Here is a 25,175-nt window from a genome sequence, read left to right as displayed (position 1 = left end):
AAACATTGCATAAAAACATTTTTCCTTTAAGAAAACAATAACTTCTGAGGGGTTTATGCAGCACTGCAAAATCATTGAGGATTCCACTCCACCTTTTTGTAGAGTGATATTATTTGTAGGATACTTGTAGATACTTTCCTTTTTCATTCTGGAAAATTCAAAATTGTTTTTCACCAGTTTAATCGTGGTTAAGTTACTAGTTTAGACTATATCATAGGCAATATAACTACAATTTTTTAACCCAACTCTAGGATTCAAAATTGATTTTATATACCTCTATGCAACCCTGTGTTTCAATTTTTTGTAACATTTTGTATCAATTTCTTCTTTATTCTTCTTTATTGTGTGTGTTTTAATGAGAAGTCCAAGGGGAATATTCAAGGACTTCCAGCATACTTACAAGTATTAATTTTGTACCATCTTGAGTATTAATGTTCATCTACTACTTGTGACTCTAGAATAGAACATTGTAGGAAATTGGCTGACTCTTCAAAGCACTTCTGTTGACCTAGAAGTCATAATACTGACATGGATCTTAGAACTAATGCATAATTCTTTCCACAGCTTTTGCATCTATTGCATTTGCATGTCAAATGCAGTTTGGATTTCAGCTACCTGCTCCGTGGTAGCTTGGACCTTCGTTCTGTTCTTTATTCTGCCTACTCCTGCTTTTATTATTTGTGTGTTTATGTATGTGTATGTGTGTTATCTGATGATACAATGTTATTTTAGTTTAAAATTTTAATTTACATCTCTTAATTGACATCTAGAATACTTCTGTTTTATTATTATTGCATTTTAGGTTTTGGGGTACATGTGAAGAACATGCAAGATTGTTGCATAGGTACACACATGGCAGTGTGATTTGCTGCCTTCCTCCCCATCACCTATATCTGGCATTTATCCCCATGCTCTCTCTCCCCACCTCCCCACCCCTGACTGTCCCTCCCGTATTTCCCCCTGACAGACCCCAGTGTGTGATGCTCCCCTCCCTGTGTCCATGTGTTCTCATTGTTCAACAGCCACCTATGAGTGAGAACATGTGGTGTTTGATTTTCTGTTCTTGTGTCAGTTTGCTGAGAATGATGGTTTCCAGATTCATCCATGTCCCTACAAAGGACACGAGCTCACCGTTTTTTATGGCTGCATAGTATTCCATGGTGTATATGTGCCACCTTTTCCCTGTCCATTCTATCATCAATGGGCATTTGGGTTGGTTCCAGGTCTTTGCTATTGTAAACAGTGCTGCAATGAACATTTGTGTGCATGTGTCCTTATAATAGAATGATTTATAATCCTTTGGATGTATGCCCAGTTATGGGATTGCTGGGTCAAATGGAGTTTCTATTTCTAGGTCCTTGAGGAATCGCCACACTGTCTTCCACAATGGTTGAATTAATTTACACTGCCACCAACAGTGTAAAAATGTTCCTATTTCTCCACACCCTCCCCAGCATCTGTTGTCTCCACATTTTTTTTCTTTTTTTTTGAGACGGAGTTTTGCTCTTGTTACCCAGGCTGGAGTGCAATGGCTCTATCTCGGCTCATCGCAACCTCCGCCTCCTGGGTTCAAGCAATTCTCCTGCCTCGGCCTCCCGAGTAGCTGGGACTACAGGCATGCGCCATCATGCCCAGCTAATTTTTTTTGTATTTTTAGTAGAGATGGGGTTTAACCATGTTGACCAGTATGGTCTCGATCTCTTGACCTTGTGATCCACCTGCCTCGGCCTCCCAAAGTACTGGGATTATAGGCATGAGCCACCGCGCCTGGCCTCCAGATTTTTTAATGATCGCCATTCTACCTGGCATGTGATGGTATCTCAATGTAGTTTTGATTTGCATTTCTCTAATGACCAGTGATGATGAGCATTTTTTCATATGTTTGTTGGCCTCATATAGAATACTTCTGTTTTTTAATCTTTTCAATGAATGGCTCTGCCAACTTAGATATGTACTACTATAGCATTCATTCTCATTAGCAACAACACTTCTGTACTGTTTAACAGCAAACTGAATGTCACTACTTTATTATTACAAGTGATTATTTTCATACTTACTTATGTTGAGCAGCTGAATTTGTTTTGATCAAAGAATCTTAATATTCAGTACCAGAGATAATAATTTAGATTATTTTCTTAGTCCTTTAGCAATATTTTTCCTCTAACTTTGAAAATGTTCAAAGATCAAACATCTCTTTTTTAAAAATCTGGTTATCATTTCAGTATATTGCTGCCTCCATTCAGAAAAAGTTTGGCTACCAATTCAAAAATTGAATGCTACAAGCCACCTCCTACTTGTTAGCTAAAAGTCCAATATTTCGCAGGTTTCACAGTTCTACCTATTTCTAAGAATCCAAAGATATGTTTACATATTTTATAAACAAGAATTCTAGTTCAAATACTACTGCTTAATGTAGCATGAGTATCTCCAATTCATCCTTTCAGACTAAACTACAACTACCGATAAATGGACAGTACTTCCCTTTTGTCTCAATTGCCTATTGCTTATCTCAATAGCCACCGATACCCCTGCTATTGCCTGATGTAGCTGAAGGAGCTGGATGCTTGCACAAAATACCCTGCTAAGAGTTGAGGAAAGAAGCAGTCTCAAAGAATCTCCTATTCTCCCTAGCCTATTCCCTTGCTGGCCACCACCTTTATCTCTGGCAGCTGCCTGCTGGTATGGATGTATCTTCTTCGGGTTGGCCATCATTCCTCTCAGTGTCACAAACATAAAGAGCAAAGCGCATCAATAATATGTAGCTCCAAATTTATAAAAATCTTTGTATTTATATTCATAATCCTATTTACTTAAAGTACACCTGTGACCCCCAAGTTGTCAAATTTGGTCTTGGAGCCAGTATCACTGTGCTTTGATGTATTTTAAATCTGACCTTCTGATTGAAACTTTTAAGTTAGTGAGTTACATGGAGACTTAGGTATTATTATTATTTCAATCCAACTATTCAAAACGGTTATAATAATTATATATGTTTCCTATATTTTAATTTTAATACAGAGTGGAAGAATAATGAGTTTTCCAGGCCTCCTTTTACAAGATGTCTGGACAGCAACTATGCAAACATATAGGTATAAATGCATATTAAAGATTTTACCCAACTCCATTATGTGGCATCGTATTCATTCACGGAATGAGAACTTTTCATAATGGGGCTTGCAATCAAGGATAAGCAGAGTTAATACATATCTCTGTCACAAAATATATCCCAGTCAAAATGGTATCTCTAAAATCAAATAAGGAATATTAGAATATGGGCTGGATGCAGTGGCTCACTCCTGTAATCCAAGCACTTTGGGTGGCAGAGGCCTCAGAATCACTTGAACCCAGGAGTTAAAATCAGCCTGGGGAACATAGCAAGACCGGTCTCTACAAATAATAATAATAATAAAGATTAGCATGGTGGCATGTACCTGGGTTCTCAGTTACTCAAGAGGCTGAGGTGGGAAGGTCACTTAAGCCCAGGTAGTCAGGACTGTTGTGTTCACACCATTGCACTCCAGCCTGAGAGGCAGAGTGAGCCTCTCTCTCTCTTTCTCTCTCTCTCTCTCTCTCTCGCATATATACATATCAACGGGCCTTAAGTCTTAAGACTTAAGAAGAATGAAAAAAAAATCAGTCTCCCACACATATGTATCCCTAAAATAAAATTTCTCAACAATTTAGAAACTTTATTAGGGTTGCCCACCAATATTAATTCTCTTTTCTTTCTTTAAAATGCATCTGTTCAATTTCAGGTGGATACATAGCCAAGCACTACATATCGAAGTCTCCTGTTGCAGCTTTGAGTGGCTATATGTCAAGGTTATGGCAAACTAAAATAGAGCAGAGAATGAATGGTCCCGTGTAACTTCACAGCTTTTCTTTTAAGGAGCCTTTCTCTTGAAGAGCAATACCCTCCACTTTCTCTTATCACCATTGAATTGGCTAAAACATGTATGCAATGATGGAGGCAAGAGCAAGGTCCTCGATTACTAGATGGAAGCGTCACATTGAACATGGCAGAACAGCAAGATCCTGGGTCGCTGGCACCATTTGGACTCCATATCATGTGCCCTGACTGGCATAGATAAGTAAAATAAGCTATGTTCCTTAAGCTTTTGTTGTCTGGGAGTATTTTTAGAGAATCTGGTATTTATTTTCACCGATGTACTAAGGGAGCCTAATTTCCTTCATGTCATATTGTTTATGAATACAGAGCCAGCATATTTGTGGAACTGGAATTAAAATCAAAAGGTAAGCCATGGGGGAAAGTATTTTTATAATATGTTTGCTTTTTCAAACATTTGCTTTAATATCCTGAAACTTAGGCAGTCAATAAGAATTACTGAGCACAGTCCAAGGACTAAGGCCTTACACTACAGGGCCCTGGGGAATGCAATGATGGGCACACCAGCCAAGGTCACTGCCTTTAAGGTGCCTTCATTGTTGTTAGGGTACTAAAACAAATAAACAGATAAAATTAAAAATTAAGTTCATTGAATGCATTCTAAATAAGTCAATTTAAATTGGCATAAAGATTTCTGAATTTCTTTGAAAAGATCAGTGTTACTTTAGTCTCCACTTAAAATTATTAAAAAATATTCTCATTTGAGGATTTATGACCCCCTTCACTCAATCTCCGTCATCCTTCCCTCAAAACTATCCAAGTTAATGTTGACAGTGTTAGCCACTGTTAAGTGTTTGTTGTATATCCAATCTTTCTTTCTTCTATGATTTTTAAAATCCATCTGCTTATATGTTTAAAAATACATACCTAACTTATTTATACCAAAATTAGATGATACCATAGTAATTGGTCTTGATATCCTTACATGAAAATCCTTATTATTTATTTATTTATTATTTTTTGAGATGGGGGTCTTGCTATGTTGCCCAGTGTGGTCTTAAATTCCTGATCACCGCTAATCCTCCTACCTCAGCCTCTCAAAGTCCTGGGATTACAGGTGTGAGCTACAGGTACCCAGCCAAAATCCTTCATAATAGAGCCATATGTAGGTTTTAACAATTTATCTCTGGTATAACATTGCATAAATGTACAGTAATTTTTACTAGTTATTTTTCATGGTGTATATTGGTATATGTCAAATTTAAATATTATAATAAACATTCTGTGGTGAACATGTCTATGCTCATATTTTTATCTTTTCATGATATTATTTCTGTGTAATAGTTTGCAAGAAGTAAAATTGCTGAGTCATGGGATATGTGCTTTTTAAAAATGTTTTATAAATAAAATCAAGTTACTTTTCAAATATTATTATCAATTTATGCCACCACTACTGTTGTAAAAAAGCATGTTTTTTGGTTATTTGGTTTTCTGTTCCTATGTTACTATGTATATATCCAAAAGAAAACAAATCATTCTACCAAAAATACCCATGCACTTGTATGTTAATCATAGCACTATTTATAATATCAAAGACACAGAAACAACCTAGGTGCCCATCCACAGTGGATTGGGTAAGGAAATGTTATACAATACATCATGGCATACTATAGTATGTAGTTTTCAGTCTATTTTTGTTTGGCCAGTGTAACAGAAAAAATAACAGATCAACACCATCTCACGTTTATTGGCTACTCATATTATTTTTTAAATTGTTCCTTTATAGATTTTTGCTTATTTTTCCCAAAATTTGGCTTTATGCATTTTTCTCTTATGTTGCTTTTTGCAGAAATACTTTTGACTGTTAAGTTTTCATCGATTGCACTCTTCAGTGTATTTAGTCTTAAATTTTACATGATATTTGTAGAAACATCAATATTACAGTTTCTGTTTCTATTTAATTCTGCTATCTTACCCATTTGTTTACTTTTAACTTTTCTGTCATTATAGATCTAGCAATATCTTTTGTTAGATTTCCTATTCTGAGTACCACCTTTTATGGAATAATTAAATTATTTCCATTCATTTTGATAACACATACACTTATCATATACCTATTTTTTCAATTTTTACTAGGTTTTATATTTTCACTATTTCTCATATTCTCATTTTTTGCTAGATCAAATCAATTTATTATTTTCCTAGATTTTTATAGTTAATAATTTTTTCTTTATGTAAAAAAGTCACATAAAATATGAACATATGCTGAAAATATTTCAGAAAAATAATTAACCTTAATTTTACTCTTGCAAGGTTTATCTATAAATATTTTGTTACAATACTTTTTTGTATAATTTCAACTTTATTTTAGATTCAGGGGGTATGAGGGCAGGTTTGTTGCACAATGCTGACATTTAGGGTACAAATGATCCCATTACTCAGGTACTGAGCATAGAACCCCAAAGGTAGTTTTGCAACTATTCCCTTTTCCCTCCCTTATCCCTTTAGTAGTCCTCAATGTCTATTGTTGCCATCTTTATTTTCATGAGTAGTAAATGTTTAGTTTCTACTAATAAGTGAGAAGATGCAATATTTGGTTTTCCGTTCCTGCATCATTTCACTTAGGACGATGCTCTCCAGCTGCATTCGTGTTGCTACAAAGAACATTATTTTGTTCTTTTTTATAGCTGTATAGTATGCCATGATGTATATGTATAACATTTCCTTATCCAATCCATGTGGATGGGCACCTAGGTTGATTCTATGTCTTTGATATTATAAATAATGCTATGATTAACATACAAGTGCATGGGTATTTTTGGTAGAAGGGTTTTTTTTCTTTTGGTTATATACACAGTAATTGTATTGCTGACTTGAATTCTAGTTCTAAGTTCTCTGAGAAATCTCTAAACTGCTTTCCATAGTGGCTGAACTAATTTGCATTTCCCCTAACAGTGTATAAGCATTCTCTTTTCTCTGCAGCCTTGCCAGAATTGTTTTTGTATATTTTTATTTAATGTGTTTATAATTTTATATCAGATCTAATTTTTAATATATAACTTGGAATAATATATCTTGTGTAATGTCTGTATTAAAACAAATATCTTTTCTTCCTCAATATTTATAACTAGAATTCAGAATCCTCATAAAAGAGTTAAAGCTTGAATATTATAGATGAAATCAGTTATATTAATCCAATTCATACTAAATTTAAATGAGGAATTTTATTATAAAGATTCAAAGATGTCATATAGAAATAACATATGATACCAAGTAGATCTTAAGAATATATCCTCAGGGACATTCTCCATTCTTGAGCTCTCAAGAAGAATACATTATAGAAACAATGCCCGTCAGTTCTTCCTGAGATTCTTAGAGTTCACATACAGAACTATTTCTACAAAATTTCTCTCATATGAATAGCACTGAAGCCTGGTTACTCAACTATGCTGCAGAATATTTTTTGTAAATTCTATGCAGTCATTATGGTATATTCTAGAGACTACTTTGTTAAAGTCACCAATGACTTCAAGATGGCCAAATTGATATCATTTATCTATCTCATTTTACTTAAAAATTACCAGTAGCATTCCTCACAGCTAGTTACTATTTCCTTAAACCAAATTTCTACATTGGAAGGATTTCTGAGGCATCTCATTTTCTTGGCTTTACAATCTTCTCCCAGGAGCTTCTTATCTATCTTCTATTTTAGCGGTTGGTCCACGGGTCAACCCTAATCTGTCCCGGGGCTCTTTATCCATCTGCATAAGCTCTCACATGATCTCATGCAGCCTTTGCTTATAAACGGCATTGATATGCCCATGGTGCCCAAGTGGGCTCTGATCTTCACTCCATATTTTATACCTGCACATCTCACTATCTCTATTTGCATATCTAAAACTAATCCAAATATTATAAACAATTTCCCCAATGTGTCCCCCTCTCCATCTTTATTAAACATCTTAGACACATTGTGTTCATTTCAGTATCTTCTTAATATTCTACCTGAGTTTACCTATCTCCTAGAATTCATTCTTTACATCCTAACTAGAGTGGTATTTGTATCTTCCTACCTCACATGCTTCCCTTTTCCCTTTGTTTTTAAACTGGAAACAATCTGTGTCTGTAGGTGCAGAAGGTGCCTGCATGTCAGCTTTATCTTCCCCCATACCAGCTTTCTCCTTCTCTTCTAGTTCTTTCTTCTCCCACTTACCTGACACTAAGAAACACATAATGACAAAATACATGCAACCTTACCTGTATGTATATCTGTTTTATTTTATTCTTTCACAAAAATATACAGTGCTTGTTTTTACACAAAACCAAATCCTCTTCTACTCTCTTGCTTGTAATATACATTTTTTATGTAATAAAAAAACTAAAACACTCCTACCTAATCAATGTGCATAAAATTTAACAAATGAAAGTCTATTAAATATAACATGATATAGGATATATCATAATTATGATATATACTATTTATGCAACCATTCCACTATTAATAATCGGTTCCTTTGTTTCTAGCTTTTTAATAATTTTAATGTTAAGCTAAGAATGTTGGCTTAATGTTACGTTAAGTATTCTTGTAAATATCAATTTATGCTGGTAATTTTAATCTACGTAACAAGTCCCAGGAATGCAATGGCTAGATAGAATGTTATGTGTGATTTTAATTTTAATAGCTATTAAAAAGTTTCATTCAAAAATGCATAAAATGCAGGAATGTCGTTATTTTTTATATTTTTCTCTTTATTCATAATCGTATATCTAAATTTTATTCCTTTTTGTAAATTAATTACATGTCATCCAATTGCACTGTTTTCTTTGGCAACATATTAGAAACGTAGCTTTTGTTCTCCAGTTCGCATTGCTTTGACATTTATCCCAAAGCTACGTATTAGAGTTGAAAAGTAAGGGGCAAAAATGCTTAAAAAATATCAGTGTCAGCTAAATATTTTATACAGCCTAACAAATGCTTTACCATTCTTTTAAGATATAAATATTGAATAATTAAATTATTTTATCTATTCATTAAGGTTAAACCCAGAAAAAAGATGACATTTCTCTCTAATCCTTTTTACATTTGTATCAATTTCCACATTTCCACAATTTCTACATTTATACCAGCTATTCAAGACACACATCTTCAAGTGGGGAGCTAAGCTGGTATTCTGTTCTGCCAGGGCTAATCAACATCAGCTCTAGGCAAGTTGCCAGAGAATCAGATAATTAGCTTGAAAAAACATAAGATAATATCTTGCTTATTCTTTTTATTTTAAAGGTAAAATAAGTGAAGTTAAGGGAGTCTGAATAATTATTTTGCCAATATTCCAAAGTTGCTTTAGTTGAAGATGCCTTAAAGTGGTTAGTAATAAGGTGTTAATTGTGATAGAGTCCACACGAATATAGGTTCCACATGTCATTGATTAGAAGATGCCCTTCTGTTTGTAACATATTTATATAGGTATTATAATCAGTGACAGTTCATTAATCCTTGTTTTTAACAGGACCACATTTCAACTCAGCTGAATTTGAATACAGAAAAAGGGTTATGATCACAGAGTTACTTTTAGGATATAATTACCCAATAAGTACCTTAAAAATTTACCATCACCTATAAAATAATTCAATTACATTATCAGCTTCAGGTAATGTCAGTTGTGGTATTCAATATATATCCCATGATTAGTATAGATCAGTGTTTCTCATACTAAACATCATATAGACCTTTTTAAAATATTTTCTTGAATAGACTAAGTTCACTTGAGGCATAATTTTACTTAAATATGTTAACATCAAACTAATTATACAACCCCATATGCCTATAGCTTTTATGTAAACACAAACCAAAAAAAAAAAAAATGAAATGAAAATATAACAGGCAGAATATCCAAATTTCCCATCTTAATTTAATACAACAGATGATATTGCTTTGTTGAAATCAAATCCTATCTCAAACATAAATTTGTTTATGAGTGTTTGTGTGTCAACACTGATGTCCGAGTGCCTGAAGTTTATGATGACTGGTGACTATGAATGCATTATGGTGATGCTGTTCCTCTACCACTTTTTGTAATTTAACTGTGTAGCACCTTCATTCGTGCAGCATGCCATGATATCACTTGGCATTAACTTAGAGCGAACAACTGTGTGTTAATTTTTATTATTCAAAAATAATAAAAGTAGTAGTGCTGGGCACCAATTTGATCATCAACATGAATGTAAACCAAAGTGATAAATAGTGGCAACCTTAAGTTACAAATGATCTAGTTATATGGTTAAACAGATTATAAAAATCTGCTTAAGATTATTACGGTAATTAAAGGGAAAATTTTGAATCCCAAAATATAATCAGTGATTACCATGAATACATCACATACACACATGTAAAGGGTGGTAGAATACATATTTTTTTTTGTTATTCCAGGATGACATAAGATTAAAAATTTGGTTCACAAAAGCTCTGGTAAAGCTGAGTTGCTGGAACCTAGAAGTCAATCTAATTTGTGGATTATTAAGACACAGTAAAAGTATCCAAAGGTTTTTATGACAGGAAGTAGGGAGTCCAGATATGTATGTGGAAAGGCATGTGGAGGTGGTAACATATAGTGTTAAACGGCAGTAGGTAAACTCAGGGAAGATTTACCTACCTCTGGAAGAGCTGGACTGAGTGAATCAGGAAAGGGATTTAGAACCCAAAGTTCTAGCCATTGGTCTAGGAAAGGAGCAAGACCTTGGTTTCATATATCAAGGTGACAACATTGTCCTGAAATTTTGTGTGAGCCAGATGCAGATGAGGAACAATGCTGAGCAGAGACCTACTGTCCAAATTTGGGTTAAGCAAAGCAAGACAACCAGTGGAGTAAGAGCAAAATTTTTAAAATCTTGATTTGAATTGCAATTGAAAAGGGAGAATTGAAGTGATGACAGAATTGCAGTTGTAGAAAGGGCAAAATTGAAGTGAAGTTATGGCACAAATGAACTGCAGTTTTTTAGACGAACGACACTTCTTTATTTGCATTTTTAACTATAACTTGTTGAGCTAGAACGTTGGCAACTGAACACAAATAACCTATAATCCATAAAATATTTGAAACATTTTCTAATTAAGAAATGATTCTGCATATTTATAATAAGCAGGTATATATTTAACCTCGTACATTAAACCTATTGTCCAAGTTACAGAGAGCAAAATTTTTTTTTTTTTAAATTAGGGTGAATTGGTTCCACAGAAACGATTCATTCCAAAATTGTTACTAATAGTCTTGCAAAATCAGAATTGATTTAAATAGTAATAGGAAGGATATAACAAGTGTTTGCAACACAATAGCAGATTTAAAGATAGACTGATACATACACATATGCAAACTTTGCCACTAAAAGCACAGTATGACATCCCACACAGATGATATTCTGTTCCATGGGACAATTCATATATCTGTATTTCCTGTTTCCTGAACTGGAAATTGAGCTTTATGCTGTAGATGACAATTTGAAAATTTCATTAGAAGCATTTTGATAGAAAAATTTGCAAAAACCTCCTAAATTACATTATTATAACATAGAAAAACCTACATCATCTGGTCCTTTCATATATGGTGCTTCTTCTACTTCTCTAGGAGCTTCCTGGGTATAGCTTATTAATACTAAAAATGTTATCTCCTTTCTAATAGCTAACTGCAGGCTTACAAACCTTCAAAAGACATACTAGAAATCATACAGGTTATTAGCTCTTTCCGAAGTTGAATTGTTCAAAGAATGCCTGCATTTTAAAATATAAACACAAAACAATTTTATTACAATAGCTGGAAATGGATTTAATTTCCATGCAATATTTAGTGTAGGTCAATTAACTGTTTTTTCCTCTAATAGAACTGTGCTTATACTGAATTCTAACAAATCACTGGGTGATCTGTTCCACAGAGTAAAGAAGTTTTGTAAATTCTCGCTTTCTCCCAAGACTTGCAGACTCCCCCAAGTGGATATCTGAGAAATTTAGCCAAGTGCCTCTAAATAACTCTGACACTTCTTAAGGAGCTTTGATCAAACCATACCAACTTTTTTTTTCCTTTGTTTGAACTGAAGCATAATACAGGAAGAATGACTCTATGTAAATGTAGCACTTCCCCCTTTTACCATCTATGAGTTACAATTTACTCACACTACTATTGCCTCTCTTTCTTTTCTTTTTTCCTCTTTCAAAAAGTGAAATCAAACTGTCAGATTTATTTAAGGACCTAATTATGGACTGCAGGGCCACTGCTACATAAAATCCTGCATATGAGACACACAGAATGGAATATATTGCAATCTTGATGCCCAAATAAGCAAGATAAACACAGTTTATATCAAAGTGCAGTTTGTTCTGACATAGGGGCATCTGAATGTCTGGAATCTGCTTTAACCAATTAAGCCTTTCAAGGCAAAGGAAAAATAAAGCCTTCAGTAAATCCATTGAAGGCACCATCTCCCAGCCTCTCACTGCCTGTTATCGATCTTTTTAAGTGCCGACTAATGAGTCGTATATACCTGATGGGATGCTCTCACTCCACCACCTCAGAGAAGCTAAACTTACACAAAGACAGAATCAACTGGGTGGGAGGCAGGGTGGGAGGGCACAGCCGGGCTGATGGCTGCCTTGGTCCTTTGAAAACCAACCAGAAAGTCTGTCTCCAGGGAGCGCAGCAGACCCGGTTCCCTACTTTCCGTGACAAACCCATTAGTTCGTGTGCAGGAGATTTTTCCATTCAGGTCGCTTCTAGGGCAAACGCATTTGTTCGCTACCACTCTGTAGTGGGAGAGGAACTAGAGAGACAAGCAAAGCAAGCTCGCAGCAGCAGCATCTTTGCCGCAAAGCATCCTTTTCCCCTCAGCTTTAGCAATTTAGGAAGAAGAACTGAGGTTCTCAGGGGAGGTGGGGTGAGGGGAACGCCAAGAGGAGGGACAAATAAATCGGGAGTCCCTGCTTTTACCCTCTACCCACTTGCAGTCGCATCGCCACAACTACCCTCCCCCGAAACTATCATCCACACAAGCACTCCCGGAATCTACAAACGTGAGGGGCCAGGGGCTGGTGGGGGGCACGCTTTCTTTCCTCGCCTTTCTCTAAGATTCTGAACAGGATACCAGCCTCCATACCAAAAACACATTAGATAACAAAATCAAATAAGCCAAACCCAGTGGATAGCAATTATCCCTAGAAAGAAGCCGCTGCTGGCATCAGCCTGGATTCGGTGCAGTCGGAAGCGGGTGGCTTTCGGTATTGAATTATTAATTTATTTAGCCCCCCTCGCCCCCACCCCCACGCCGACTGCCAGGCAAGCAATCGCGGCCTCTTCGCTTCCTCTCCGCCCCCACCTTGCAGGAGTCTCGCACTCGGCGGTGGCCGTCGCGTCCCCGGCCCTCTGCGGCAGCGGCGCCGCGCGGGGCGCTCCCACTCGCGCTCGGGCTGGCGCGGCCGCGGGTCCCGGCGGCGGGGTGGGCGGGGGGAGGCAGCGGGTGACAGATGTACTCCTCTGACAGCTCTCAGTATCAGCCCAGTGGCTCCCTGCCATTGGCTCAGTGCAATGGACCGGCAACGCCGCTCACTATAATAACACTCATGCCTGCCAGCAGCAGCAACTCCGAGCGCGGGCGCCGAGCGCGGGGGATGCTGCCGCCGCCGCCGCCGCCGCCGCTCCTGCTGCAGCGCAGGCGGCTCTCGCAGCCCCGCTCCGCCCGGCCGCAGAGCGGGCACTGACTCCCGCCGGGCCCCGTTTCGCCGGCCCGGCCCACTTCTCCTTGCCTGAGATCTTCCCGCGGGGCTCCTCGTCCCTACGCGCATTACAAGAGAAACAGGAGAGCGCGCGAGAGACTGAGAGGGAGAGCGCGGCGAGCATGCGGAGGCGGGGGAGCCTGGGCGCGCACCACACAGGGGTGCAGTGAGCCGCTTTCTCCAGAGGACGTGCCGGGGGCGGCTGCGTGCCCTCGTGGCGGGTCCCCAGCCCACCCTCGCCGGTCCCGGCGCGCTGCGGCTGTGGGCGCGGGGTGCGTGGAAGCGGCGGCTGCGGCGGAGGAGGCGGCGGCTGCCCCATGGAGTGTTACTACATTGTCATCAGCTCCACGCATCTCAGCAACGGACACTTTCGCAACATCAAGGGAGTTTTCCGGGGCCCTCTCAGCAAGAACGGGAACAAAACTCTGGTAATCGCTTCTGTTTTCCTCTCTCTCATATTTAAGACGGCGTTCGGAGGATTGAGTTTTTGGAGGTGTTGAGATTCAGTTTGGTTTCTAATTTATTCATTTATTTACTGGTGGGCATGGGGTGAGAATTGGGTGTAGAAAAAGGAGGAGGTCTTAGGGAAGCTGTGATGCATGGTTTTGGTTGACACTTCTACAATGCTCTGGACTCCCTCCACCTCACTCCATAAAGCTGAAGATTACCACAGTCTCTCCTTATTTGAAACAAATTGTGTCAATAGGAACTGTTTAAAAAGAAAAGAACTCTAACCCCAAGTGACCCCATAACATCTTTTGTTTGGCTTAGGAGGCTGAAGGTGAATGAGGATGTGGCTGCCTGTTGGAGGCAGGGAACCATGAAGCTGGTCACAAGGAGGAAGTGGCGGGATTGAGTGACGGTCTCAGAAAGAGTTTGTATTCCAGCTCTTTCCTGAAGGACTGACAGGAAACTTCTCTAGTGAGAAGTTGTCAGTACTAAGCTTAAGAGAGTGGCTCCAGAACCCTATGCTGTCCACTGTCAAGTGGGCTATGTAATCACACATAGTGATATGTGTGAAGGACAATCACTATGTCACCATTAGAGCCACTGAGGAAAATATGAGACAAATAGAACCCCTGCAGTTGCTGGAAGGTTCTCACTGGGCCACAGAGCTTCATTTTTCAGGATCCTGGTCAGAACAGCACTCCTGATTGGTGGGAGAAGATGTGCTGCGCATTGAGATATTGCAGGATGATAGCTCCTACTTCTCCTCCAAATCCCCATTTAGCTATAAAACCTATCTGCAGAACTGACTTTCATGTATTGTTATCTTTGGCGAAGTATACACCTCCATGAAGTAAAAAAGAAAGTAGAATAAACGCTCATTAGGCTTAGTACTGCAAAGAGTAAAGACAAAGTAAGGTGCCAATACAGAAATGTATGATTCACTGAAGTCCAGGTTTATTAGCAAGCAGCCTTCCTTCCCCTTTCTTACACAGTGGTAACTTAGCCTGAATGAAGAGAGTAGAAGTTTAAGAACAGACGCAAATAGTCCAAAAATAAGTATAGCATTTTTGATCTAATTTTCTTTGTGTGTCTTAAAATAGGTTTCCTTATGAATAAAGAAAATATGCTGTGATGTGTGTTTTCCAAGAATGAAAAGTTGTCATCTGAAGTTTTAAGTAAATTATTGATGCATTTAATTTCATTCTTTTTACCTTGGATTTCTTGGCTACTTGCTTTCAGCCCACTTAAGACTCACAAAAGCAGGGCTAGTTTGCTTATTTTATTGTTGTCGTGGATGTAGTTGTTGGTTGTTGTTGAACAAAAGAAAGTGAAAATACTCTTCTGCAGTCTTCTTTAGTAGAGCACCATACAGAGTAGTAGCCAAAGGCTAAACGAATTACTGAAATTGTTCTGGCCCCTCTTAAAGAAGTTAACTATGTAGGAAGGTAAAATTTGGGGGGAGAAAACTTTCAGTTTAAAGAAGGTACACACTATTTTTTTTCAATTAAATTTAACTTATGGGAAAAGGCAAACTTACTGCACAAGATTTTATTTCCATACTTACGATAATGGCGCAGGTGATAAAACACAGTTTATAGAAAAAGAAGAGTTATTTACTAAATCTAAACTTGTTAAATTGTATAAGTTCTTGATTCTCAAGTTAATCTTAAGTTCTAACAATGGTTGAATTTGCTTATGCTGATATGTTTGTTGTGTGTTTGAAGTTGATTCATTCTTTATGACATATTTACAAAAGGTAGGTTGAAGTCTAGATTTGTCATTGCAACATTGTGAGTAAATTGGGCTCTAAAAAACAGCTATCTAAATGAGATGAATAAACCTAAATATAGACAAAGATCAGAAGGAACAAACAGGGATAAAAAGGCTTTGAAATAACTCCATAATTCTCTTAGCTATCATGAAAGAGACTTTAGGGACTTCTGAGTTAGTCTTTCCAGATGATTTTAAAACTGCCCAAGTTTGTATTTCCCATATATGAGATTTGCACTGACTGAAAAAAAGTAGATTTTCATATATGATGCAACTATGCTTGAAACTACTTCTTTACAAGATAATATATTAATCTGTTATATGTGTTTTCTAGATGCTTTCCAATGAATGTTATTATGGAAAATAATGAGATTTATGCCTGTCTTTAAGTATAACAGAAAGGATTCTAGATCTATTTATAAATGAATGATTTTAATTTTAAAAAGAGCTGTCTATACTTACCCCAAAATGATTCTTTATAGCACATTGTTTATAAGCACTTACATATATGCTAAACATACTGTCACTTAAAAATAGAAAACTGGATCTGAAACTTCTAAGAATTGGCAACTTCAACAAGAAATACAAACATCATCTTAAGAGGTATATATGCCACATTTTATACATTTTCAAGTAAGAATTTATGCTTATCGTGTTTTCTTTACAGTTTTATTTTTTAAATGGACAGATAAACTTTTATGTACAATGATTTAATCCCAGTTTCATGGAGTAATAATTATGATATATTTCCTGCTTTATTTTATATTTTATTTTGACATATTTGAATTTGGTCATTAAAATCATCACATTTTTGTATTTTGAATTGTGTACTAAGTTCTAAGGATTTTGATATCGCAAATGTTGTTTTTTCTTACTTCAGGAAAGTGCAACTTTAAACATAAAATTATTCAGCAAAAAGATACTTTAATTTCTCCAAGACATTTTAGTTGGTTTCTAGCAATAGATACTTAATTGCTGTTTGAGAATTTTTAAGATTCAAATAAAAAAAAATTTTATAATCTTCAAAAAATCATAGGATTATTTTAAGATAGCCTGTAGCTATTAATACAGTCTTCTTTTATGAGTTAGAATTTACTTATAGAATAACCAGGGTAATTCATATTTTAGTGACAATGATTAATTGCTTTAATCTTGAATCCAGAACTAATCCTGCCATTCATATTGAGAAGATAGTCAAAATATATAGTCCCTTCTATGGGTCATATGATATCACCCAAACATAAAATTCTGGAAAATAAAACAGCAACATTCTTGAAGACTAAGCCTGTTGTTAATGTTGACCCTATTTTTGAGCATTTAATATATTTCTTTTGCCAATTTTAATTAAAAATATATAAATTTTCATTTTGCAATGTCTTACAAGCAGAAAAAAATGTTAATCTATTTGTCATGATTTCTGTTAAAAGCTGCAACATATCTGTCATATAGCTTTAATTTCATGGAACAAGAAATAAGTGAACATTTTGTAGTGATTCAGAATATTTCTGGATAAGTTATAGGTCTTAACAGAAATGAATAAAGAAGTTTATCTTCCATCTAATCTCATTCTTTTTATTTAGAGTTTTCCAAATAATCATTGTGTAAGCAATTGCTTACTAAATAAAGACATTTAGATACATCTTTTTTTTGTTGCAATTGATTTACAGAATGTATTTGTCTTCATTATATATTTAAATAAACACAGAATATTTCTGTATATGACATATTTAACATGAAATGTAAATATTCCTTTAATCACTTTTAATATATGTTAGGATTTGTCTTGGGAAAGTTGGAAATCATTACTAATTTGTTCATTACATTTTGTTTGTTGGTCAGCATTTTAGTATCTCATAATAACATTATGTCTATTTCACTGACTATGGAATTTAAAAAGAATCAGTGGTGGTTTTGAGGTCATACAGTGAGTCAATATAATCAAGCAGATTTCCTGACTCCAGACATATTTCCTTTATAATTTATATGCTAAATTATGGAATCTCTGGGGACCATTATGATAATATGATTAAGAGATGGTATTGTGTCATCTATTTGGTTGAAGGCATTTTATTATTCCAATTGTCTCCAGATATGGATAAATAATGCCAGATTCACAGAATAATCCGATTAAATTTACTTTACTTATCATTATGCATATGCAAATATCACTAATTTCTGTTGGGCCTAAAGTTCTCGTTTCTGTAGGCTGCCACCATTTCCAATATATAAAATACTACATTCAGCAAGAAAAGAAATGTTGATTTACTAATCAGTTCACAACATATTTGTTATTTACTTCATTCAAATTTATTTAGGTACCTTAATTACAAAGCTCTATTCTAGGCACCACAAGCTCTGTATAATATGCAATAAATAATGCTAAATAAATAAATAATAATATGCACTAAGATGCCTTTGGGCTGCCATTATTCATTTTGAATCTGTTGAAAAAAATATTCACATCTTTTGACATGTTTGTAGGTTTCTTATCACACACTACATTGTCATGTGTGTTAATTTTGAAAAACCTGAAAAAATTATGTTATTTTTCTTGTGTACATAGGAACTCACTAAAATTAGATAGGCTTTTGAAACACTATATGGCCTTTTGTTTTAGTATTCATTATTGAATATAAATTATTATTTATACAGTTCTCTTGAACATTTTCTAAATCTCTTGGAAAATGTAATTTCAAAAGCTTCTTCTCTCATCCAAACCCATTTAGGTGGCACTTTAAGAGTGTGCATATAAGACTAAAGAGATCAGTTGGTGAATTGGTGATGTTGGAAAAGGTATTATTTTTAGATTAATGTCCTCAAGAGAGCTCAGGGGTGAGGGTGGATTAGGGTGATATCCTAATATATCTTCAAACTTTCCCACTTTATAAACTTCTTCACACAAACAATCCAGTTATATATTCTCCCAAATTTCTTTTAAACTCTTATATATTCAATATTAAAAAGACCATCTTGTATATCAATTTTATGAACATAAGGTATCATATATTCATGCTCTGTTGGTTTTGAATTCTAGTGAAATTTTACTACAATGTCTTTTTTCAGAACATATTATTCTAGTAAGGAAAATAACTGGTATTTGGATTATTATTATAACCCAAAAATGTAAGCGGTATTTTAAGGCAAATGTCAAATAATATTCATGATTACCACGTACTTTTGTTAGTTCATTAAATATTGACTTGTTTTAGATAGCTGAAATTTGAATAGTGACATAATGTCTTGACTTCTCACTTCTGCACCAATATTTTCAGGTCATCGATGACTGTAATTGCGTTTTTACTCAGAATACAGATCAGTGAAAATTTCAGGGATGACTTAGTCCAATGGTTTAATGGGGTTATATTCAGGGGCAACTTCAGGCTGCCAAATTAGTTTGTTTGGTGTGCACGGGGTTTAAAAGTATTTGGATTGAAATGCAGTTGAAAGAAGACTCTTCTCCATCTTCCATTGTCTACACTACATTCTGTTGCTATGCAGTCTTTTCACTTACTTATGTTACTTTCCTGACCATTGAAGTTACTTCAATTTTCCATACCTTGCTTAGTTCAAGGACCAAAGTTTACAGATGTGGAGATAGAAGTATTTCTATCATTATATTTTCTTCTGTAGTACTTGTTTGCCATATAATGGTTGAACTGAATTAATAGTATTCTCCAGATCAAATACGTAGGATCACTACATAATAAGAAATATTCAAGGATTTCACAGTGATAAATTTTTGCATTTTAAAATTGCAAACTTTTACTTAAGCTACTGGTGTTTTTGATATTGTGCTGTTGTTTTTAACCTTAAAAATTAATATAGAATGTAATTTTATTGTTTAATATATACTTAAATGAACATGATATGTTTATATACCAAATTTGAGAAATGGTTTATTAAAAGTATTATAGATAGTGTAAATCATGTTTAAATAATTGTACTAATGATACAGTGCTGAAATAGTTTCCTGTAGTGTCTGTTTAACTGAGATAGTACCGTTGAGGGGACTTGCTATTAGGAGTTTGAGTAATCCTTCCAAAAATAGATAATAGTTATAATCTAAAATTTATGAAGAAATTATATATGTATCTCTTAATAACACTCTTATATTGGTAATCACAATAAGAAATATAATTGTATTAGTTTCTATTCTTAAAAATTTAAGCCTAAACCATTTGATCTATTTTATCTCATTCTAAATTATCTGCTGTATCTGGGAAAACTTTATCATACATAGTAGGCCCTTCATCTCCATGGGTTCTCTTGCATGGATTCAACCAACTGTGAATACTTTAAGTATCCAAAATATTCAAAAAAGACAAAAAGGACATTGTATTCTCACTTAAGATGTACAAACTTTTTTTTCTGGCCATTATTCCCTAAATAATACAGTATAACAACAGTTTACATAGCATTTACATTTTACTGGCATTAGAAGTAATCTAATCTCCAAATAATTTAAAGAATAAGGGAGAATGTGCATAGACTATATGTAAGTATTACACCATTTATATAAGGGACTTGAGAATCTGTGGATTTTGATATATATCCTAGGGGGATCTTAGAACTACTTCTCCATGGATATGCAGAGATAACTGTATACTGTATTATGATAGTGTCTCCAAGTAGCCATGATTCATTGATTTTATAAATGTATTGCAGTATACTTCTTATTACAGTATAATATTAAGAGGAGTAATAAATTATTAAAATTCAGTCATGGTTGTCAAAGTAAACAAATGCCATTACCTGAGGTATTACTCTAAATTCTTTCATAATGGTTTGACACCACTGGAAGAAAGTTATATACTTTTCTAAATGTAAGTCTATTTAATATGCTAAATGTTTATGATGGCAATGCTATGTTTAAATTATAAAAATTTTTTTTTCTTAAACAGTATTAGAAAAATGACTTGTATTAAACATGATGGCTAGTTTTATGTGTCACCTAGAATAGTAGCGTATTGGTTCATTTTTACACTGCTATAAAGATACTACCTGTGACCAGGTAATTTATAAAGAAAAGAGGTTTAATTGACTCACAATTCTACATGGCTGTGGAGGCTTCAGAAAACTTAACAGTCATGGTGGAAGGTGAGGGGGAAGCAAGACCTTCTTCCTATGGTGGCAGGAGAGAGAATTGCAAGCAGGGTAAATGCCAGATACTTATAAAATTATCAGATCTAGTGAGAGCTCATTTACTATCATGAGAACAACATGGGGGAAACTGACCCCATGATCCAGTCACTTCCCTCCCTCAACACCTGGGGATTACAATTCAAGATGCGATTTGGGTGGGGACACAGAGCCAAACCATATAAAATAGCCTGTTATTTAATCAAATTCTAATGTAAGTATTGCTGTGAAGGTATTTTGTAGATACACTTAATGTCTACAATCAGTTGACTTTAAGTAAAGCAGATTAATCTGGATGATGTGGGTTGGCTTTATAACCAGCTAAAAGATCTAAGAGCAACAACTGGGGTTTTCTGGAGAAGCAGAAATTCTATGTGAAAACTTCTGTAACAGCTCCTACCCGAGTTTCCAGTCTTCAGGTCTTGCCTTCACATTTAAGATTTACCAGATCCTGCAATCACTGAATCACTTTGTTAAAATAAGTCATATGCGTGTTTACACACACACACACACACACACACACACACACACACCATATTGTTCCTATGTATCTGGAGAACCCTGACTGATACAGTGAAGATCAGTTTATAATATTTCTTTTATAATGAGCTAACTAAATGTTTGAAATGTAAATCCTATTTGGATTTAATAGGAAATAGATGTGTCGATGTTGATAGTTATATAGGTTTAAAATAGATAGAGTTTATTGTGGATTTCTTTCTGCTATTTTATATACAAGCTTATAGTAACTATCTGAAATGCCTGCCTGGATTACAATCTTTCTGTCAATCAACACACCTGAAGCATCTAAGACCAACCAAACAAACAAACAAACCTACTCTGTGTAAAATGGCGTTATTCTTATCTGTTCAACCGCAGCAGCTTATCTCACACGTTTATTGTACTTGAAGAAAGTCCACCTCTCTCTAAATTAGATAAAATATTTTATCAGTCCATTCTCATGCTGCTTTAAGGACATACCCAAGACTAGGTAATTTATAAAGGAAAAATATTTCATTGACTCACAGTTCTGCATGGCTGGGAAGGCCTCAGGAAACTTACGTTCATGGCAGAAGGGGAAGCAAACACGCCCTTCTTCACATGATGGTGGGAAGGAGACGTGCCAAGCAAAGGGAGAGAAAAGCTCCTTATAAAACCATCAGATCTCGTGAGAACTCACTTTCAAGAGAACAGCACAAGGGTAACTGCCCCCATGATTCAATTTTCTCCCAGCAGGTACCCCCCCATGACAAGTGGTGATTATAGGAACTACAATTCATGATGAGATTTGGGTGGGAATACAGCCAAACAATATCAAATATATTTTAAAGTTTATTTCAAAAGTTTATACTTTGTTAGCCTGAATTTAAGAAAATGAGCTTTAAATGGAGGTATGTACAGTGAAGGACTTTCATTTTACAAAACGAAAATTTCTTCATGAAATATATAAAATATGTACAGAGTTATGTCATGTCTACCAGCCAAAAATACCAGGACACAACTGTAGTTGAACCAACTTAGGAACATTGGTATTTGTTGGAACAAGGTTAACTGCACACCATGGAGAACCTAGATGCATCTCTTGAGGAGAGTATAAGGAGTAGTTTTATAGGATTTGGTATTGTGTGAGGTGTATTATCTGGAGAGTTTACTTAAGCACTGTTTTATTCTGGATTGGGTACTGTGATAGAAAAAAAAAAAGCCAACTTTATGTTGGATACCTTAGTACTTTTTATCTAGAAGCCAAGAAAAACAAAGTGGGGGTAGGGTTGTAATTGATGGAGAAGTAGCTTTGCTCATAATGGCTGGTGTAGAGAGACGTTGGGTAACAAAAAAAGTGTTTTTGATTATGTATGTGCTCAAACTTGATTGTTAATTGTTAAGCTCCATCACAGTCATGGAGTGACCTTGTCTGACATTAGTGTACTGTGAAACTGTTTATATTTGACAAGAGAATACCATGCCTCCCTCTCAGATCCAGACATGCTCCTACCCAGCAGTTCTTGAGAGCAGCTTTTTGCTTTCTCAGATATGCCCATGAGATTGATGGTTGCAAAACGGAGGGAAAGAGGACAAGCCGATAAGAGAAGAGGATTTCAGGGACATGAGATTCAAAGCTGAGAACTTTTAGGAATGAGGTGGGTGTCAAGATGGAGCAAAGAGGACTTGTGCCACATATTAGCACATTAGTATAAGGAGCTTTGATAATAAAACATTTGTCTCTGGAGAGAGATACAGAGTCAATAGTGTTTTCAGGAGAAACAGACTTAGAGCAAAAAAAAAAAAAATGAAGTTTAACTTCCATTAAAAGTTTGAATCTAAAGAAATTTTGATAAAGACACTTATGAATTCAAGGAGGACGTAGTCAAAGAGTTTTAGGAAATGTAGAAATATAGAGATATGTGTCAGAAAAGAGGATGTAACTTAGCCATATGGAGAATGAAGTTCAGTTAATGAGGAAGAATTTGGGAGTTCTGGGCTTCTTGTGGTGAACAATGTCACTGGAGATACAGGATAGGATAAGATTGGTTCTGACAATCATACTGTTGGTAGTAACAGTGGAGTGGTGGAGGGCACTGTAGGACGACATTCAGAATTTTGGGGCTTCGCATTGACTACTGCTGTGACACTGAATTATGTATGACCGTTATTCTGAGCTTCCCAGTTCTCTCTTGACTCCTGCTGAAGTGTTCTGACAGAGGGGCATGGTTGCTCCTAGTGTACAGACTTTCTCCCAGATTCCGCCACTAAGAATTAAGTTTATTAACAAAAAATCAAAAATTAACTATTTGCTTTTGTTTGGGCTTCTATAACAAATTAATATAGACTGGGTGGCTTAAGCAACAAATATTTATTTCTCACAATTCTGGAGTCTGAGAAGTCCAAGATCAAGTTCCCAGTTGATTTTATATCTGGCAATGACCTGCTGCCTGGTTTGCATGTGGCTGTCTTCTCATAGTATCCTCACGTGATGGAGGACAGAGAGGGAGATTAGTTATTGTGTTTCTTCTTATGTGGGAAGCAGTCACACATATGAAGTTTCCACCCTCGTGACACAATTATCTTCCAAAGGCCTCATCTTGTCATTCCATCACATTGGGAGTTAGGATTTCATCATATGCGTTTTAGGGGATTACAGAAGTCCCATTTATAGCACTCATCTATATTATCTTGTTTTTGTCACTTGGACAGGAAACACTTAAAGAATGAAAAGCAGAGTGCTATGGTTTGAATATGTCCCCCAGAAGCTCATGAGTTGAAAAAACTTTGACCTCAATGCAGAAGTGTTGATAGGAGGGACATTTGGGAGGTGATCGAATCACAGGACTCTGCTCACATGAATAGAGTAATTCACTCACAGGTTAATAGATTATTGGGTTATCTAGGGAGGATATTATTACAAAAATGGATCTGTTGTAAAAATCAATTTGGCTGTCACTCATAAGTTCACTTGCAATGTGATACCCTGTGCTGCCTTTGGACTCTGCAGAAAGTCCCCACCAATAAGAAACTTCTCACCAGATGCAGTCCAAACCCTTTACGTTGGATGTCCCAGTATTGACCACTGTAAAAAATAAATTTCTTTATGTATTATCCAGCCTCGGGCATTCTTTTATAGCAACAGAAAATAGACTAAGACATCAGAATGAGTAAGTTTTATTGGCAAGACTGCAGAAAACATCTGAAACTCTGGAAGTTGCCAAAGGCTTTTAGATTGGTTATGGAAAGCAGGATATCTTAAGTCAGTAAGTTAATAGGAAGGAAGTGAGACTAGTTGCAGAAAAGCAAGGGGTTTAATGAGATATGTGTACCAATTTTTTGTCAAGGACAAAAAGATGAAATTAAATATAGATTCTGCCTTTGTTTAGTAAAAATGTGTCAAGTGGCATAATCCAGTGACCCCTAGAAAGTGTCAATGGAATTACTGTAAAATAACCTTTGTGTTATCTCCTTCAAAAGTTTGTATTAGCAAAATACCACTGGTTGGTGAAGACACTCAATGTCTGGACAATGTACATTTATTTATAGTTGAGAAGAGAATGACTGCTTTCACTCCAGAAATGTGTTCCTGCACCCAATTTAGCATGAAAGTTTAGTACAAACCATCACTTGTGTTATGACCTGGGTAAAATTTACCTCTCTGATTGTCAATTATGTTATCTTTAGATAAAGGAGATGATTAAAAAATTCAGTATTTATGGATTTACATAATTG

The 25,175-nt window shown here is 35.7% G+C and overlaps 1 protein-coding gene across 1 annotated transcript in view; it reads left to right on the top strand.

The window, feature by feature from the left end:
- The first annotated feature begins 13,307 nt into the window (after window positions 1-13,307).
- Window positions 13,308-25,175, top strand: part of ZNF804A (zinc finger protein 804A) — a 317,941-nt gene continuing 306,073 nt past the window's right edge. Inside the window, exon 1 of the mRNA XM_017545071.2 lies at window positions 13,308-14,029. Within this exon, the coding sequence (XP_017400560.1) occupies window positions 13,919-14,029 (111 nt within the window). The 5' untranslated portion in view covers window positions 13,308-13,918. The remainder of the gene's footprint in view (window positions 14,030-25,175) is intronic.

The sequence above is a fragment of the Cebus imitator genome, unplaced genomic scaffold, assembly GCF_001604975.1.
Source record: "Cebus imitator isolate Cc_AM_T3 unplaced genomic scaffold, Cebus_imitator-1.0 Scaffold176, whole genome shotgun sequence".
NCBI lineage: Eukaryota > Metazoa > Chordata > Mammalia > Primates > Cebidae > Cebus > Cebus imitator.
The sequence above is the reverse complement of the archived record's forward strand: the minus strand, read 5'-3'. Positions and strand labels throughout refer to the sequence as shown.